The sequence below is a fragment of the Falco naumanni genome, chromosome 11, assembly GCF_017639655.2.
Source record: "Falco naumanni isolate bFalNau1 chromosome 11, bFalNau1.pat, whole genome shotgun sequence".
Lineage (NCBI taxonomy): Eukaryota > Metazoa > Chordata > Aves > Falconiformes > Falconidae > Falco > Falco naumanni.
Window position 1 is genome coordinate 32715992 of NC_054064.1, and position 18472 is coordinate 32734463.

Consider the following 18472-nt stretch of genomic DNA (forward strand, 5'->3'; position numbering starts at 1 on the left):
ACGTATGTATATGTATTAAATGGTTTCAGAGCTTTAAGTCAGTAATGCAAGGAAACCAAAATCACAGGGCATGATTTGCTCTGTGGTTTGGAGAGAACCACATCTTCTGAGAATTCCCGCCTTCGGCATACCAAGCCCAGACATTTCAAACAAGACATGATTTGCTGAGAAATGTGGTGAAAAAAGACACTTCTGCATGATTGATATTTATGGTTTGTCTAAGTTTGCACTGAGAGAGATGATGCTGCTTGGTACCATCTCAGTGGCCCTCAATGCAGCAGAAGCAATTTCATCACTTTACCTAGGATATACCTCTGTTGAATCCATTTATGGTCTATTCACATCTTTTTGTGACTATACCTCCTATTGCAGGTAATTTTTATCTTTCCTTTGTCATAAATTGAGAACATTTTCAATTTGGTTTCCTGTGAGAATAGTGAGATTTGCTCCATTTGCAAGTTTAGGACTAACCTGAAGTTCACAGTCGATCCGGGCTGAGGAGTTAATATCCCAGAGGACTACTGGCTCTGAGAGATCACTCACTGGGAGAGGGAAATTCAGTCCTTCAGCTCTTGGACTTGCCAGGAAGGTTGCTGCATCTGTTAGTTGTGTCTTCTGTGACAGGGGTATTTGGCTGCCGGGAGCTGGACTGAGATCACAAAATGTGATGTCTTTATCAAATCAGGTAACCCACAAGAATATATCTTCTCTTACTTCTGGTAAACCCCTTCTGAGTCTTTAATAGCTACATTTTTAAAAGATTATTGTAATGCTATAATCTGCTGTCCCTGGCTTTATGTAAACAGCGTGACTAATGGCAGCACACAAACCCACTGTCAAAGTCCATTAATTTGGGAATTTGAGTAAGAAAATACACAACTTGGCAGTGCTGTGTTTCAGGAGGATTGCAGGCATGCACAAACCTGAAACAGCATCCAAAATCATTAATTGATGCTGGGTTTTCCAGGTATCTCAATAAACTCTGGATTAGGTTCAAATATTCCTCAAGCATCTGCGTATTAAATAGTGGAAAGTTTTTAGTCTTGTACAGCCACAGGGTAAGGAGTTTGATTACTTCAGCGTCTTAATTTAAACTAAACAGGTGATAGATTGTGATATTATTTGAGCAGAATCATGAAAACGATAAGGTAATCTGCCAGAATAAAAAAAATAAGTATTTCCAACATATTTCTCATATCACTGATGGACTGTTTAGACTTTGTGCAACCAGTCTTCCATATCTCTCAGGCAGGAACACTCCTGAAACTGCAGTCACTGCTCAAGAGGCTAAAATTGCAGTTGTCCATAGTCTCCTGCCATCATTCATTCAGAAGCCCCTTTGGTAGCATCAAGACTTTGCTTTGTTTTGCTAACATGGGGTCCTGTACAAGATGGTCAGAGCTGAGAAGTGGGATAAAAGTGAGGGTGTAGCTCCTGGCATAGTGTGGAAGGGACCTGAGAATGAACTTTAGGAGACTTGAAAAATTAAACTGCAGAAAAATTTGGCTTGACCACAAGGAGTAGTTTGAGAACTAATGACAGATGAGTGGAGAAATATTGGAGGAGCAGTCTGTAAATACTAGGTACAAAACTAATGAGAAGGCTAACAGGACATTCTACCGTTTCGGTTTGCCAGTGTCATGTTTGCTTCCAAGCTATCAGGGAGAAACTGTGTTTTCCTTTACTTGTAGATAGTCTGTGGAATATATTTCAAGCGTGTCTGGATGCTATCAGAGCTGACTAATGCTAATGAACCCACTAGTCAAATTTAGCCCTGTAATAAGTATGTGCTCGTTTGAACTCAGCAGAATCTGTGCACTCGGGCTTACTTTGGCAGACACTTGCTCTTATCACCTGCTGAGCTTGATATTACTGCAGTCCTTTGGCCTGTAGAACAAGAAATTAGGAACAGCAATGAAAAACCTTTGCGCAGCTGTGTGGTTTGCAGCTACTAGGCAAGCAGTTGGTCTGCTGGAGCTTCATCTGGATGTACTGTGCTCAGCGTGTTTATTTGGATTGCCTTGCCTTTCAGGGAAAATCTATATCCGTTTCCAAGCTAACTAGTTTCTTAAAGTATGGCAGTTGCCATGACTTTGAAACATAATCTCTGTAGATCTGCAGTAGCATTACATCAAATGCCTAGCTTCTTGTTTGTTGAGCTAATAAAAAAATCATCAGTGGTTTATCCTTCCACGAGGCTTCAGTGGCTGCAAAAGCAGTTAAGACTGAACAAGCCAACTTTGCCCTGCTCCTGTTGATTTCCTATTGTACAGGCTATTAACTTTTAGAGACTGTGGGTTTTTTGTGGCAAAGCCCTTACGGGGTCATGAAGACTACAGACATTTGTACTTCTGGGTGCAATTAAGACGAAGGCTTGCTAAGTGTTAGTTGTGTTGTTTAGAAGTGGCTCTTTTGCACCAACCGTTTCTTTAGTCCTGACTCTGCTTGGGAAAGTGCACAAGGATTGCTGCATAATTTAAGGATTCAGGAGATTGACTTCATCAAGCCTTTGGATTTGGTGTTCGTTATTAAGCTGCCAGCATGAGGCATGCAGTGCTGAGGTCTGCATGCCCATGAGTTTCAGTAGCCCCTAGAATTTTGCATAATTCTATATCTATTGAAATGATGGGGAATATAGTACAAGAGCATGCTTAAGCCACAGGTGGAACAATTTGAAGATCCCCCAAAACATAGCAATGAAAATAAATTTGGTCCTATTGGTAAGTTTGAATTTAATTTTTCTTAATGTTAGAGAGTATCTGAATCAGGAGATCCTGAATTCAGGAAACTTTCCTACAGTAAATAAGTTGTAATCGTGGCTGAATCAGTATATACGCTCATTCCAGCAATGAAGGGATTCAAATTAAACTTCTGGAGCATTGATATAAACCTTTTGTGTGGGCTAATTGCCTATGTAATTGCTTTTGTTAGCTAGCATGCGGACAGCCCTGATCTGGAGTCCCACAAGGGTAGGACAAGAACAGACATGCCTGTGTCCTGTCACTGTTGTGTCTGAAAGCCAACCTGGAGCCGTGAAAAGGGAGTTCAGTCTTCACCTCCAAGAGACCTAGCCCTCTCTTGATGTTGCTACTAAATACAAATTAGCTGGAGGGCCTTGGTTTGGTTTTGGCTTCTTGAGGATGCTGTGCCTGCATGCACAGAGGGATCTGGGTCAGGATTCTGCCTCCTGGCGCTTCCCTCAGTGCTCCCAGCTCAGACCTGAGCTAAGCCCAGTTCTCCACTTGCACACTGATCAGCTCTTACTCACAAGTGGCGTCTGGTTGACTTCAAGGAAAATTGTAAAAACCCAGCCTTTTAGCAGAAGAAATTAAGTTTTAAATCTGCCTTCTAAAATGTGCAGGCTTTAAGCCTGTCTGAGATCAGGCTTGTGTGGGTTTAGACCAGGGTGTAAGTTCCTCTTGAACAATCAATGTAGCTCAGTCCCGACTTGGCCAAAGCATCTAGCTCTGGCATCAGTTAAATATTTACATTCCCCCCTTTTTATATAAATTGTGCTCTATTAGCATACGTTTCACAGTGTATCCTTGTGTTTCAGACTCTTTATAAATTTGGCAGTTTGTACATTAATCAACATCAACCCATGTAAAATCCTAGGCATGAGGTTGAAGCCGTCAAATGTGCAACATTTGCTGTTTCATCATACGCAGCCAATAAGTCATGTTGCAATGTATGCCTTGTACCAAGAGGATATGGTATAAAATGGAGTGTGTTTACACTAGGGAGACTTCTGTGTATTTAAGAAGTAATTGTTTCAGGACTGTTCATTAATTCATGAGCTGACTTGGGTACATTTTTCGTCACTGCAACAAAAATAATTATCGAGCTCAAAAAATAATAATGAATTTGCACATGGCAAACTTCTACTGTGATTTTCTTCACAAGTTATAAGGGTTTAATTGTAGATTGCTAGTAGCCTTATCCATTTCAATCATTCCTGGCTCTCAAGTGCTGAGGTGCAAGGAGTTACGGTGTGCTGCGATTTATGGTGGATGTAAATGATTTCTTGTTTGCCCTCCCGGTACTTGGCTGGGTTTGCCTTCTTTAAAGCTTTTGCGGGTGGATTTAGTGCAGTGGCACTGATGGAAGCCAGGGACAAGCAAGCAGGTGCAATGCAAAGCCCTGTCCAGGCACTTCGTCCTTTGTCTGCAAACACTTCTATCCTAGCTGTGCACTTGTGGGTGCTGCTCAGTCTGCTGTTTTGTGAGATAAATGGGGAGCCTGTGTGGATGTTCTGTCAGTAGAGGGGCAGGGCCCCAAAAATGCTTGTGCATGGCATTGATGCCTTCAGGAAGGCAAGCTTCCATTGTAGATGTGGGCTGTGGATCACTCAGAGTCACAAGGACATCTGGGCTTTGCAAGAGAGCCTCTTCTCTTTGCTTGGATGGATCTCGGCACTCTTCACACTTGGGACCTTTCCAGGGGTGTTAGGGAAACCTCCATCTCAGACAACCCAGATGTTGCTACCACAGTGTTGTCCCCAGAAAGTGCCTAACAGAGAATACTGCCTCCTTCCGTTCCTCCCTGGACCCTTTAATACCATTACTGACATTGAAATGTCTTCGCCTAACAGTGCCCCGGGACATCTTTCTCCATCTCCCCACCCTCCTGATACTGTGACGGGTTTTTGTGATTCTCTGTTTCTTGTCACATCCTCTTGCCCCAGACTAGGCACCCAGTACTTTCTTGCTGCCGTTGTTAGTTTTTTGCTTTCTTCTGTTGCAGTCATCCAGTTTCCTTTGTGTGGTTCCCACTTCCACTTTCTCTTCTGTCTTTCCGCCAATTTGAGGTGCTCAGAAGAGAATAGCTCGGGGCACGGAAAAAAATCCAGTATTATTTCAGGTAGGCTGAAGAGATGCAAAATTTGCATTTATTATGCGAATTCCCAACAACCAGACTCTCTGATACCCATGTCCAATAAAACCTGCCTTTATGGGCAAGAAAACCATGTGTTCCTCCCATATCTTGTTTCTACATCCCTTGTGTTTCAGATTGAGCAGAATACAAATAATTCTTCCTAGAAAAATGTAGAGGTCCCGTGAGTTTTTGCAGCGTAGGATCACGTCCAGTCCACCTGAGCGGTGCCGTTCCCCAGAACACCAAACGGAGCATTTTCTGCGCTAGGCTCACGTGCCTGAGGTTCACGTCTGGTGACGTGCATTGAAGTGCCATTGTAGCCACATTTCTGCAGTTCATAAGCACAAAGACTCGACTGTGAGCTATGAAATGCTGGCATTCAGCCAACTGGCCATTTCTTTTCTTCATTCCCTGTCATTAAAGCTGTGGGTTGCTCCAGGGTGCAGTGTTTTGCTCTTCTTAAGTGGAACTGTTAACAACCCAATTTAGAGCAATGTAAAGTGCACCCAGATTCCACAGTGACTTCTAAATCCATATAACATTAATGATAATCTGTAATTAATAGCTGCAATCAAAAGGAATTGTAGTTCAGTAATTAGAAATTTAGGATTAAAGTATTAGCATATAAAAAAGCCTCTTAAAAACCTCTTCTTCCAAGAGATGGCTCTGATCCCATGGAAGAAAACAATTTTTAACTGATATGACCTTAGCCAAAGACCAAGTTACTAAAAATATTGCAGTCAGCCCTGACTTGTTTAGGTCATTAGACTACTGCCAAAACATTTAAGGTATTTTACTGCAGATATTCAGTACGTAGCAATCACATAATTTTCTGATGATGTTCCAGAAAAAAATCTTCAGAATGATGTGTTTGAGAATAAGCTTTAATCTCCCCAGTAGGCGTTTTGGAGTGGGGTGGGTACTGCTGGTATCCTGTAAGTATGGGAAACCCCGGTGACTGCCCACCTTTAAGCCAAAAGCTTTCCTGGTGTATCCTTATTGAGGAGAGCAGATCTGCAAGAAGAGGTAAGGCAGAGGTATCAGGTGCATGCAGCGCTCCTGGCTTCCTGCCCTGTAATCAGAAATAGGGCACCAAGAGTCTTTCTGATGATGCATCATAAATGGGCTAATCCTTCAATTTATCTCTAGCCCTCAGGAGCTTGAGGCATTTAGTAAGACTCCCAGGCAGAAGGCTTATTCATTGCGTACATGCTGATTAAAGTGCCAGTAGCAGTGATTAAGTGCTCTGATAAATGGAATAAGCTGTGGTATAAATGAAGTTCCTCACAATTTCCAGTCCTGCACTAAATGAAATCATCCTGCTGCCCATCTCGCTTTTGAAGCTGAAAATGAATATATTGTATATTTGAAATCCCTAGTTTAATTTGTTCCTTAGTGTTGAAAATTGTTATGTAACGCCAATTATTAACCTACCCTAGATTATCAATGATGATATAGTACAGAAAAATAACAGGTAGATGTGCTTGAGATTTTTACATTCTAACAGTGTGAACAAAAATAATCATTTGAAAGTTAGTAGCATCGCATGGTATCATCTCTGCCCTTGTCTGCATGGAGCAGCCGGAAGAGCTCCAGCGGGTCCTTTGCCAGCAGAAAGTGCATTTTCTGACACAGCGATGACAACAGTTGTGAACTCTGCAAGAACTGGCTGGTAAACTATCTCTTGGATCTGCCTATGCAAGGTTTTGGCAAAATAAACTTTGCCTTTGCTTTTTCAGCCATAAAGGAAGCAGGTGGAGTAAAGCTAACTAGTTAATGTTAAGCATTTGAAGGAGAAATGCTGTCATGCAGCGTTTCATGTTGCTTACCAGATAGATCTTTACTTAAGGTCTGTTATTTGTAGGCTCTTCTCTTTCAAAGTATTCAAAATGATGATACAAAGGCCAGCAGCTTCACCTAAACATGGAAGGCTGAGTCTCTTTGCAGGAGTAAATTTTTAATGTAGGCTGCTTGCTGTAAGCTATATACAGGATATCTTTTACACGTCATTGTGCACTGAAATTGCTATATGCATAACGGCTCAATGGAAGATTTGTTGCTGGCCTATGGTATTGCATACTATTACAGGCAGTATTTTCTTCTTGAGAGACACCTGCCTTACTTGAAGAGCACAAATGCACTCAACAATTTCCTTTCTTCATGCAGTTTTGCCTTGTTCAACTGATTGAAGTATTTATGATTCCTACCTCCTTTTGAAACACAAGAATTGTATAATGTAGACATGTCTACTGACACACAGAGATACTGATGTCATGAAAATAGAATCCTTTCACATAGTAAAGATATAAGCAAAATTTGAGGTATATATTATGGAAATTCAAGAATGGTGCCAACTTTTAAACAGACAAGAAAATTAGTAAATAATAGGTCATATGCATTACAGCCTGCAGAAAGTATGTCTAGATTTCCTTCAGCACCTCCAGGGTGGGCTGTGGATAGGCTGGTAACTGGCTGATTGCAAAATGTAATATCTTGGGAGATCAGATGAAAATGTGTGGGGAACTTACAAAGGATCAGTGAAACAGAAAACGCAAAAGGCAAAAAAGGAAGATGAGGGAGATATGACTGAGAAGAAAAACAGCCGTGAGGCATATCTGTGGGAAGATCCTGGAAGAGATCAGTCAGGTAGGAACCAGACAGAGAAAGATGAAGCGTCGGTCTGGAATGTGCAGAAAAGCCAAAAATACTGAGCACTTAGTATAATTAGGTTTTGCTCTAAGTCTGTATAACTTTATCTATGATTCCTGTTTTCACAATGTTATGTCCAACTGGGATAGCTGAAGATTCCATTTTCTGAAGATTTTTATTCACCTGTTCAAGGGGTGTTGATTTTTCTAGTAGATCTGCTGCTATGAAATGATTATCGGTGATTTGGCCAATATAGTTGTGCCCAAATCTCCTGTTCAAGTTATCCTCTCTTGACCCTCCTGATGGCATGGGATAGCTCCCCATTTGTGTCTGTAGTACTGTCTTGCCCAATCTTGTTTTCGGCGTCTTGTGAAACTGGAGTTTTATCACTTCCCTAGGCAAATTACTTCAAAGGATAAAAATCTCACTTGGGGTAGACTTTCTATGCAGCTTCAGAAAGAGGTTTGCAAATGGAAAACTTCTTTTTAAATTTAGTTTAAACATGCATTTTGTATAGTTTGTCTTACTACTCAGACTTCTAACTCCTTTGTTGCTCTGAATACCTCCTTGCTCTTTTTGCTATTTTGGGTATTGTACAGTGACATCTGAGTTGCATACATTGGAAGTCACATTCATCTATGTATCAGAAAAATTTACTCCCGATTATGCATATAATTAAATAATTAGGGTATATAGTGACCCTCTGGTGTGATATGAAGTAAGACAGAGGATGCCCATTAGGATAATGCTTTGAATTTTTTGTTTGTGTGTTTTAACTGGATATATCTTCTACCTTAAAAAGGTGTTCCTGCAAGACCTGGGATTTTCATCTCTGCACCCGAGAAGAAAGCCTGTTGCAGCCAATGCTTCTGCTGGAGTGCATGTTGCTACGCTTAGCAGCCATACAGACCTCATGCATTCCTCGTAGGGCCTTGCAAGCAGAATATCCACTTCCTCAGACTTACTTTGCTCTCTGCTTTGTTTCTGTATAGCAGATTTATTCCTTGTTAAAGTCTTCCATCAATTCTGGGTTTGATGTCATCTTAGTTATCTGCCTTCTTCCTGTTTTGACTTATATTCTCTTTACTTCATGTTACAAATGCATCGCACTGAGGTATTAATTAGCCTGGGCATGGGGCCTAGATCTTCTCCTTTTTGGTTCTGTGGCCAGGGAATGAAGCTGCCCCAGCCTTTTGATGGGTCTATAACCATGACAGGATGAACACTGGAGCACTGAATAATGGTTGCTTCTGGTGAGAAAATGAGACAGTAGTGTATGCCTGTGATAAGAGCTAGCTCTGTAGTTTTTCTTCAGAGGCAGATTTTTGTAAACCTTATTGAAGTTTATTTAATCACAAAGGCTTTAAAAGGACTGACTTCTGTGAAATTCACTCTACATTTATGCTATATGGTAGTAAAATCAGATATTAGCCAAATTCTCTGTGGGGTGTGTATTTGAATACACTTTACTTGGCTTTTCACAGGGGTTATAATTGACTGGTTTGATTTCTCATTGACTTAAAGACCAACATTTCTTAATAGTGATAGAGATTTGAACAGAATCTTATCTTTCCAGTATTAAGCCTAAGATTTGTCATTCTTCAGAACGGTTTCATCTATATATAAAATCTTAACAGGATAATGTTTCTGTCTGTTGATCACATTTCTCAGGTTGACTTTTTTCCAAAACAAATCTTGTTGTTGTAATAGTTAAAGCAGGGCATAAGAGGGCATTTTTAACAATTAAGGATTAATTTTTAAACTCCTCATTTGAAATCCAGTTGCAATATTAAGCAGGATTATTTTTTTTTCTCTCTTGTTTTTAATGGTGACAGCAAATGGGCAAACCTGTTCTGGTCTCCTTCAGGTCACGGGTGGAATAGCTGTAGGTGTCTTGCATTTGGGGTGACCTTCTTGGTGCTCCAGCTCTTTTGACCCACTAGCACATAGTGGGTCCCAGAAGGGAAAAAAGTCCTACTCATTCCCAGTTTGGTTTTTTTAAACCTGTTTTCCTCCTGGAGGCAGAGTTGCTGAGAGTTACTGAGCGAGGTGGGTCAGGCAGGAGCAGGAGGTTCCAGGGGAGGAACAAGTTTGCTGGGATGAGTCTTTGATCCTTCTCCCATTCATGACTCATCTCTCTCCATGGGCTGGCTGGAAGCTCACCTTCTGACAGAGCACACCTTGTATTTGGCCTGCAGGTTATAACATAGTTTTTCCAAGGAGAGGTATCACTGCTCTCATTTTCATGCACAGCGATCCTAAGTCATCACAGTTAGAAATTAAATTCATGCGTGTCTTGCGGCTGCCTTTTCTGGGATGCTTTTGTATTCTGCATTAACCAATTCGATGTTATGTTCCCATGCTGTGTAGCTGCTGTGCATGGTCCTTTCAGTCAAATAAAATATTTACTAAGGGCACAGTGATGCTTTGCTCTTAAATCTGAGCTTTAATTCAGGAATATCAGAAAATTGCCGGTTACCAGGATAACTGTCTCACAAATAGTAAAGTTTGGTCTTCTAATGTGGTTTCTTCTGTAGATCAGATGATGGATGTCTGCTCTGTGAGATTCACGGCCATGTTTTCAAAGCCTGTTTAAGGAAACATTCATATGAGCACTCTGGGGTTTTCAATAGCAAAATATTGTATTTGGTCATAGTATTTTTAGTACTTTTTTCTTTCATTTTGCTTAATGTGTGTTAGCTGTTTGCAGAATATGGTTCATTTGTGGGCTCTTAATGCTGGAATATTTCCAGGTGAACAAAAGTAATATCGCGTACAGAAAACACATTGTTGAGTGCAAAACTGGAATGAGTGAGCAGTGCGAATGACATAACCCATTGTTTGTGCCCTGTGGACATGAGAGATGAACCTGTTTGGTCTACCTAGGAGGTATGAGAGGCAGTGGCACCTTAGAACCCTGTCTCAGAGGGTTTTATCATGGGCCTACAGGAGCTGCCCTGTTTTTGGGGTAGGAGGGATTGATAGGCAAGGACGCAGGGGAGGCGTAGGAGATTGGGCATCCCAACCTCCAGTACCAGCTTAACACCAACCAGGTCCTGGACAGCATTTGGCGCACTGGTTATTTGTCACCTCAGCTTTAGCCTCAGAGCAAATCCATTGACCTCAGTGTCCTTTAGCCCGGATGCTCGTGATCAGCATGAAGATGATATTAGCACTGGATCAGGTTTTTTTTCCTTAAACAAAGGAGGAGGTCTTTCATCCATGTGATCCCTAATGGACCCAGTGGGCCAAAATCTCAGCTTGGGTAAACAGGTGTCAACTGCTGACATCAGAGTGCTGCCATTTTACATGGGCTCAGGATTTGTCTCTGTCAGTGGGTCTCTGCCCTGTGCATCTGTGCAGGCTGGGGACCGTGTTTGTAGGTGAGTTATAATGCCTTCAAATTCCGTGTTTACATTGGAAATACTTGACAGAGTCTTAAATAAGCAGTGCTACCAGGTGGGCTTTTAAGAAAGGCGGTATTTATAAAAAGCGTAGTGGCTGTATCTGAACTGCTTCATGCATTTGTATGACTTTGTGTTTACAATTTTCTCGTGATTTTTTAATGAAATAGAAATAGAATAGTTGCCAACCGGTCAAATAAACACAGAACATTTTTGCATATCCTTGCACTGCCACAGTTTTATGAGTGAAACTGCTTTGTAGTTAAAAGCTGTGTGGGAACAAGTTAAAGGGATGGTGTCACAATAAAAACAGTATACTTCAGACTCATCCGGGATCCAGCCGACGCTCAGCGTCCTGACTCTGCCCTCACTGGGACTCTATGGGACCAAGTGAGATGACCTAGCACTGGGGGCCCAGCCAGGGTGCAGAATCAGGCCACAGGGTGTTAATATGTAGTGAGCATCCCACTCAGGTCAGGAGCTGACACATCAAGCACTGCTTGGTTTTATTTCAGATTCACTCTCCCCTCCCACATTCTGTGCCCTAGCACTCCTGTCCAGCATCGCGCTCTTCCTCCTCAGGGTCAGGTTTCCTGGGGCTGGGTAGATGCAGGGAACTGGGAGCTGCGCTACATTTCCATGCATGTAATGTGTGCGCACACATTCTTCCCACCGTCACTCACTAAAGTTCGTATATATGTGTAGTATCCCTGGGGGCTGACTAGGAGAGCAGCAGTGCTTTCCAGGTGCCTGAAGAGCATCACAAGGCGCATGTGGGTCAGCTGTTCCAGGGGAACAGTAATTCCACCCACACCATGTGATGGTGGGTTTATGCTGCTGAACATGGCTTTGTGAAGACCCTCGGGGAGCTCGGCAGACACCTCATCACTGTGCCTGGCCACCACAGCCTGGTGGGATGTGGCAAGCGCTATGGCAGCAGTTACACACCATATGGGTGTCCTCATGTGGGTGTGTGATGAAATCATCGATGTTCAGATACAGGGAGGTGTTTTACCATGACCTATAGCTGAAGCTGGAAGTATTCTGGCCGTTCCCCCAACACCATCTTCCATACAATTTACTGTTTGTGTGTTTAAAAAAAAAGGTAAAAATAGAAGTGAAAACTAAAATCACCATTCAACTTTTTCAAGAAAAAGGAAGAAATGTCATAGCAATGAGAAAATGCTACTGATGTTCAGATCAGTCTTTCCGGCCCATGCTTACATGAGTCGTAGGACAATTTTTCATACAAGTAGCCCTATTAACTTCAGTGCATAAACTATGTCTCTTCTTGTGCACATGGGCCTGCAGGATTAAAATAGCTTGTAAATGTTAATAGATAACATGGTCAGCAACCTCATAGTGTTTGTGTTTTTCTTAGCTGTAACACTGCAGAGTCATTCTACCTCTATAAAACTTGTGGAGAGATTTTAAGGTGGGCCAAATACATCTCAAAGATGGGTTGCTTAGTTAACGCAAGGCTTCACAGTGACAGCATTGCAAAACAAACCCCAGCGCTGGCCCTGTGCCTTTTTCCACTTTGCTGGTTCTGCTGCCCATATGTCTGAGCCTGCCAACACAGAGCATCGAGTGCCTTTTAATAGCTGCTGTTCTTCAAGTAATTTTATTACTGTGACAGCGACTTTATAAATGTCTCTCACTCTCCTGATTATACAGAATTGATATATTAACAGCATCTTTTTTTTTTCCTTTTCTTTTCTTTTCTATTTTTCCTTTCTAGGAGCAAATTCATCAGTTGTTGCTGATTTTATGCCTACATCATCATGGAACATCTCAAGTGAATTAGATAAAGGTAAGAGGACAGAAAAAATAGAAAGATGTGAAATCAGACTTTAAAATCTCAATTCTTGACTTGGCCAAACCAGCAGGCAAAGCGGTGAGGGGGCATTTAAGATAAACCTCGTTTCTCTTGTGATCGTTTGACAGTTAATTATGTGTCGTTCTGTGATTTCTGGAGAATGCTGTGTTTGATTCTTGTACCAGTAAAATGTTCCACATGGTAAAAATATTTCAAGATGTGAGTTCTGTTGGTTTGTGAACTGCTTGACATTTTGTCTGGTGGACGGTAGGATTTGTACTCAAAGTTAACAAGCATCAGGCAGGCAGTTTGCCTCAGTGTGTTTTATTATGAAATTTTGAGGCTTTAAATTAAGGGGGGGAGGATAGATTTGCAGGTGGTAATTATGTATGATTTGGAGCTTTCCAAAGAATATCTATTGTAAAATAAGGGTTGTATTTACCATTCCCCTTCATTTTGTAAATTATGCACCACCAATTATTTAAACCAAATTGCTTAGATTCCTCAAGCCCTTTTTGCAAGGCAGCGGCCTGCAGCTCCTTGAGTTAATCGGGTCTTTGAAATGCTTCTAACATAACATGTGCAGTGGAGGATGCTGTTAGCTACACTAACTGCAATTTGTCGACCACTCTTTTCATTTACTTATAACTTTGCCTACCATTAACTATTTAGACTGAAATTTCCCATAGTGGAGTTCTGCTACAGATGTTTTTTCTCAGTGTTTTTGTCTGTATTTTGTTAATGTTTTTTTATGAACATGTGTTCATAATGTTTTCTGTTTATGCATAAGTATTTTTGGTGCTAAAGTGTGAAGAGAATATATGGTTCTGAGTACTTTAAGACAAGGTTGACTCTTCCACATCTGCCTTCCCACCAGGGAAGGAGCAGGACTTTCTGGCGATGCAGGACACATTGGAGAAGACAAAAGTCAAAGGGCTTGTGCTGGCTGGTGGGAAAGGGAGAAAAGCATGTAGTCATTAAGCAGAGAATTCCCAATTCACAGCATATTGCTGAAAGAAGGTGTTGATAGAATGGATGTCTTGTCTCACTGCAGTGATGCATCCAGGTGCCCATGGTAGGACTGCAGGTCCACGCTGTGCTCAGGGAACATCCTGAAGCTGTAGACACATGAGGGTGGTGGTTCCCCCAAGCAGGATGCCTGCATGTTTCTTTGCTTGTTTGACAGCTTTCTGTGGTTTTTCAAAAAGAAAGAAATAAATAAGTGGCTAGAAAAAGCAAGTAAGGCCACAAAGCCAAACACTCAAAAGTTAGAAAATGACAGAGAGGCAATCAGTCTTAATTCAGGCCTCTGACGATATCACTGGCAGGCAGCCTTTACTAACCTACAGGAACCCACCCCGTGATCAAAGGAGAAGACAGGGTCACACTTCGTTGAAGTGGTGGAAGTATTTGTTGCAAATGATCGTCAGAGATATTCTTTTTTTCTCCACTGTGAGCCCTAGGGTTCAACTGGTAAGCTGCCCATAGATTGCTAGATTCTGCAGGGAAAGCTGTGTGCTTCCAACCAAAACCTAGGTAGAAAGGAAGGCAGAGAAGAGATATTAAAATTTACTGTAAAATTACATTACCTTGATCTGGTCTGTGATGAAAAATAGCCCCCCAGTAGCTACTTTATTGTTATTCCTAATGGGAAGTTTCATGTAGACTTATTTCTTATGACCAGAGTGACTTTTAACCCATACTTTGATTGTTTTCTCTCAGCTGGTAGTTCAAATGCTCCTTTTTTCCAGTGTCATGTGCTCCAGGTAGGCACTCTCCAAAATTTTAGTTTGGCTAACGTAGCTAGGAAACAGAGAAAAGTGCCTGATGGTAGCATGGAGTGCGGGCCTCCTTTGCCATCTGCTTTCTTCAAAATACTCTCCATGTCTTTGTGCTGGGCTCTGTCAACCAGGGTTCAGATGTCCCACTCTGGTTGCCAATGTCTGTTGGAAAGCAGCAGCTCCAGAGGCAGCAGAGGTAAAACTTGGGGGGGGGCTGCCACTGTCCTGGACATTGAGTCATCTTACTGCTCAAAGCAAGGCTTACACTTTCTGCACCAGCGCTGAGCCTGGCCTCTACACTGGTAATTAAACCATTTTCTGCATTACTTCCATGGCACCTGTTCCTGAGCTATATTGTTAGAAACAGGTAAAATGAAGTTACATGCTTCTAATCCAGCTGGAATGTGGCAATTACCACTCGTTGGGCTGAACCCTGCATTCCTGGGGGATTACCGGCCCCTTTGCTTGAGCTGATTAGCATTTAGACTGCTGTAAGCTTACACACCTAAACACAGATTTACATATGTGATTAAAATGCATTTGCTGCCCAAAAAGCTTAGTCAGAGGGGCGGATTCTCCCAGTGTGCCTACAAGCAAAGTAAGGTGCGCACGTTTCGTCTTGTCTAAGAGAGAAGCAGGGGCTTTAATGTGGGAGCTGCTGGTTCTGCTAAAGGTCTTTGAAATTCTCACTTGTGTAGAGCCAAATATACTGCAGTGCATGCTGACTTGGTGAGTTCAAACCTCAGAGGAGAAAATTAGGTGTGCACTTAGTTTACATTTCTTTTCCAAACAAGTATCTCAAGAAATCAACATCCACTTGTCTTTGCTGCAGTTAGCCATGAGGTCATGCAGGCATCCCAGTAAAACTCATTTTAAAGCCTATTAAGTTCACCACATGAAAGTGGTTTCCAGCCAAATTTCCCAATTAAATGGCTGCCCGCTTTAAGTGGCTCTAACTCTACCTGCTGCCTTTTGGAAATGAGCATCTACTCCAATATATCTCCTGTGTTTGGGAAGGAGGAACAGCTCACAGTCTTGCTAAGCAACATTCTGCATTTTGAAATAATTACTTAATATGGTGCTTTCCCTAGCTCAGTGAGTTCTGCAGTGATTATCTTACAACTGAGCCCTATTCAGGTTTCAGTTTCTATTAAATAAGCTAAATCGACAGCATTAAACAGTTGCCTGTTTATTCTTTTTAACAGGAAATGAATTTAAAAGAGACGCAGCCACCCGTGAAGAGCTGTTGAAAGCAACGATTGATGGGAGGGAGGAGGTGGTTTCTCACCAAAACCTTAAAAAAACAAACAAACTGTGCTTAAAAAATAAAAAAATAATCACTTTTAAAATAGGGGAAATTCAGCTATGAGCATTTCTCTCTCTTTTCCAGCTGATAAATCATGGCATGCAGAGGGAATGCCAAAAGGGAAAAAGAGAAATGAAAACTTGATTCAATAAATATTTAATTACATCAGGAGAAATAAGGAAAAAAGGGGAGAAAAGAGGGCTCTGGTGGTAGGAAAAGGCCCATCTCAGGCGGTCGGTGGCAGGATGTGAAGCCTTTCATCCCCAGGTCGCTAGCCGAGATACCCCTCTATCTCGGGCTGTGGGAGCCTGCAGCTGCCGGGCGGGTGGGAGATGACGTAGCTCATCACTTCATGAGGCTTGCAGAAGTCTGCCTCCACGTGTGCTCCTGTGTAGCCCTGCTGCACTGGACTTTCTAACTGCTCCTGACACTCGCCATGGCATGGCCATTTGTTCTTGGTGCCTTAAGGGAATTTCCTTATCTGGAAATGGTTTGACATCAGCTGTGGCAATAGGTAATATCTGAGGCAAAACAAAAAGACCAGATGGAATGGAAAGTAAGTGGAGTTCACGTGGACACTCTGCCCTGGTGCCAGCTTTCAGGGTCCATACTCTGTTCTTTGATGCAACTCTTTTTTTGGGGTGTGCCAGCAGAGGAGGGAACAAGGCAGGCAGTCTTGAGCATTATTTAGTCTGTCTCCCTTCTTGTTGTGTAAGGCACTCTGGTTTCTCATTTCTCCTTGGCTGTGCATTGCCTCCCCTCTCTCCCCTTACACCACGGGACAAGCTCCTGCTCCAGCTCTTTGAGAAAGCTTCCAATTTACCGTGAGCTCTTCTTTTCCCTGATCCTTATTTTGAAAGGTGAAGAGCCCTTCATTCAGCTGCTTCTCTTCCACAAAAACAATTGGAAGGTTAGGCTTTTCCCTCTGTCAGATGTCAGTTTATTTACAAAGAAATAGGCCTGAATTTGAATGAGAGCCTATTTACATCTGTACAGTAGGGGAATTGTTTGGGAACTCTTCATCCTTAGGCAAAGATAATATTGGAGTCTTTGCCAAGAAAGAGTCAGCTTCAAAATATTATTTTCTTTAAACTGTGGGTAGGATTCAGCTTTGGTGGACATTCACTCTACAGGACTGGTAAGAAAAGGATGCTGTTGCTGTAGCTTCCCCTGGTCAGGTTCTCCCAGTCCCCCCATTCCCACATGCAGCCTCCTCAGGAGCTCATTTCACCATGGCGGCTCCCTGACCATGCACAAGGATGTGTCCTGGCTGTGATTGACCCAGAGCTGAGGACACTGATGCTGAGGTGCAGCGTGTTCTCTTGTTGCTGGTACCTCATCCTCCCAGGAGCTTTTCACTTGGTCCTTCAGTTTCCAAAGAAAACTATTTGTGTGGGTTTTTGCAGATACTACCTATTTTCCCTTTCATGGCCTATCTGCTTTGGCAAACAAGTTTAAAATGCTAGTGATTGAGGGCTTGGGAACCATTTTCATTTCCAGACATCCACGATCCCAAGCCCAGGCTTTGAGCTTCCCTCTGCTCACAGCCTCGCTGTGTGGCATGGACCTTGCAGTCACTGCTGCAGCAGCACTTAGCAGTCTCATGGTGCTCCAGGTATTATATGGAAAGCAAACATTCCCTGGAGAGCTCGGCAGCAAGTGTCAGGATTTAGAAAATGGCACCCCAAATCACGCTGTGGTTTAAGGTTAATCTGGGATTTATCCTAAAGTATTCGAAGACATATCAATACAAGGATCACCTATAGCAAGCATCCCTCCCCTGGGATGGTCTGGGGATCCAGAGCAGAAAATAACTGTAGAAGGACAAACCAGGGAATGGGAGAGCTGCAGTGTGTGCTCCCATGCCCTGTGTGTGGGGCTGCGTGTCACTGACTTGGAGATCCTTATGCAGGCAGAACGTCCTCTGGTGGGGTGGGCTGGACAGCAGCTACAGCGCAGGAGGCCACAGAGCGCAGAAGGGGCTGCAGGACATCCCAGTGGGTACAGCCATGGTGCTGATCAACCCTTTGGGTCTGGGGGCTTCCTGAGGGGAGAAGCAAACCTTGCTGTCCTTACTGAGAAATCCAGGCTAAAGCTAGTACCTTGACAAGTCTTTCCAGGCAGGGGAATGACCTGGCTATGAGTTCTTACAGGGAAAATCTTTCTGATGTCCCAGGGAGAATTTGACTTTTGGGCAAACTACATCTTAAAAAACATAAACAAAACCAAACGTGGCGAAAACCAGGTGGATCGAGGCCTCCTGACTTTGGCCTCAGTTCTTTAGAGATTTCCAGATTCTCTTTTGAGATCACTGGATGTGAATTTGATACACATGGTGAAAGGGGAAGAATTACAGCTTTCACATTCATGCACAATTTACCTTTTTATTTTCCTTTATTATCTGGGGGATATTCGGTAAATCAAGCTCCCCTTATGGAGCTCAAGATTCTGATTCTATTTGTGGGGTCCCGTTAGTAGCGAGGCAGTAAATTACTTCTACTTTGTTTGAAAATTTTTTTAGCCACAGTACATTAGCTCCTTTTGTTTGCTTTTCCACTGACGGAGTGTACGTTTTTATTTGAGAATTTGTGTTTCTTGAATGTCTCATTTATAAATAATACAGGGTGTGAAATTTGAA

The 18472-nt window shown here is 42.4% G+C and overlaps 1 protein-coding gene across 1 annotated transcript in view; it reads left to right on the forward strand.

The window, feature by feature from the left end:
• Window positions 1-18472, forward strand: part of ROR1 (receptor tyrosine kinase like orphan receptor 1) — a 171558-nt gene that overhangs the window by 102727 nt on the left and 50359 nt on the right. The window contains exon 2 of the mRNA XM_040611248.1: window positions 12670-12741. Within this exon, the coding sequence (XP_040467182.1) occupies window positions 12670-12741 (72 nt within the window). The remainder of the gene's footprint in view (window positions 1-12669; window positions 12742-18472) is intronic.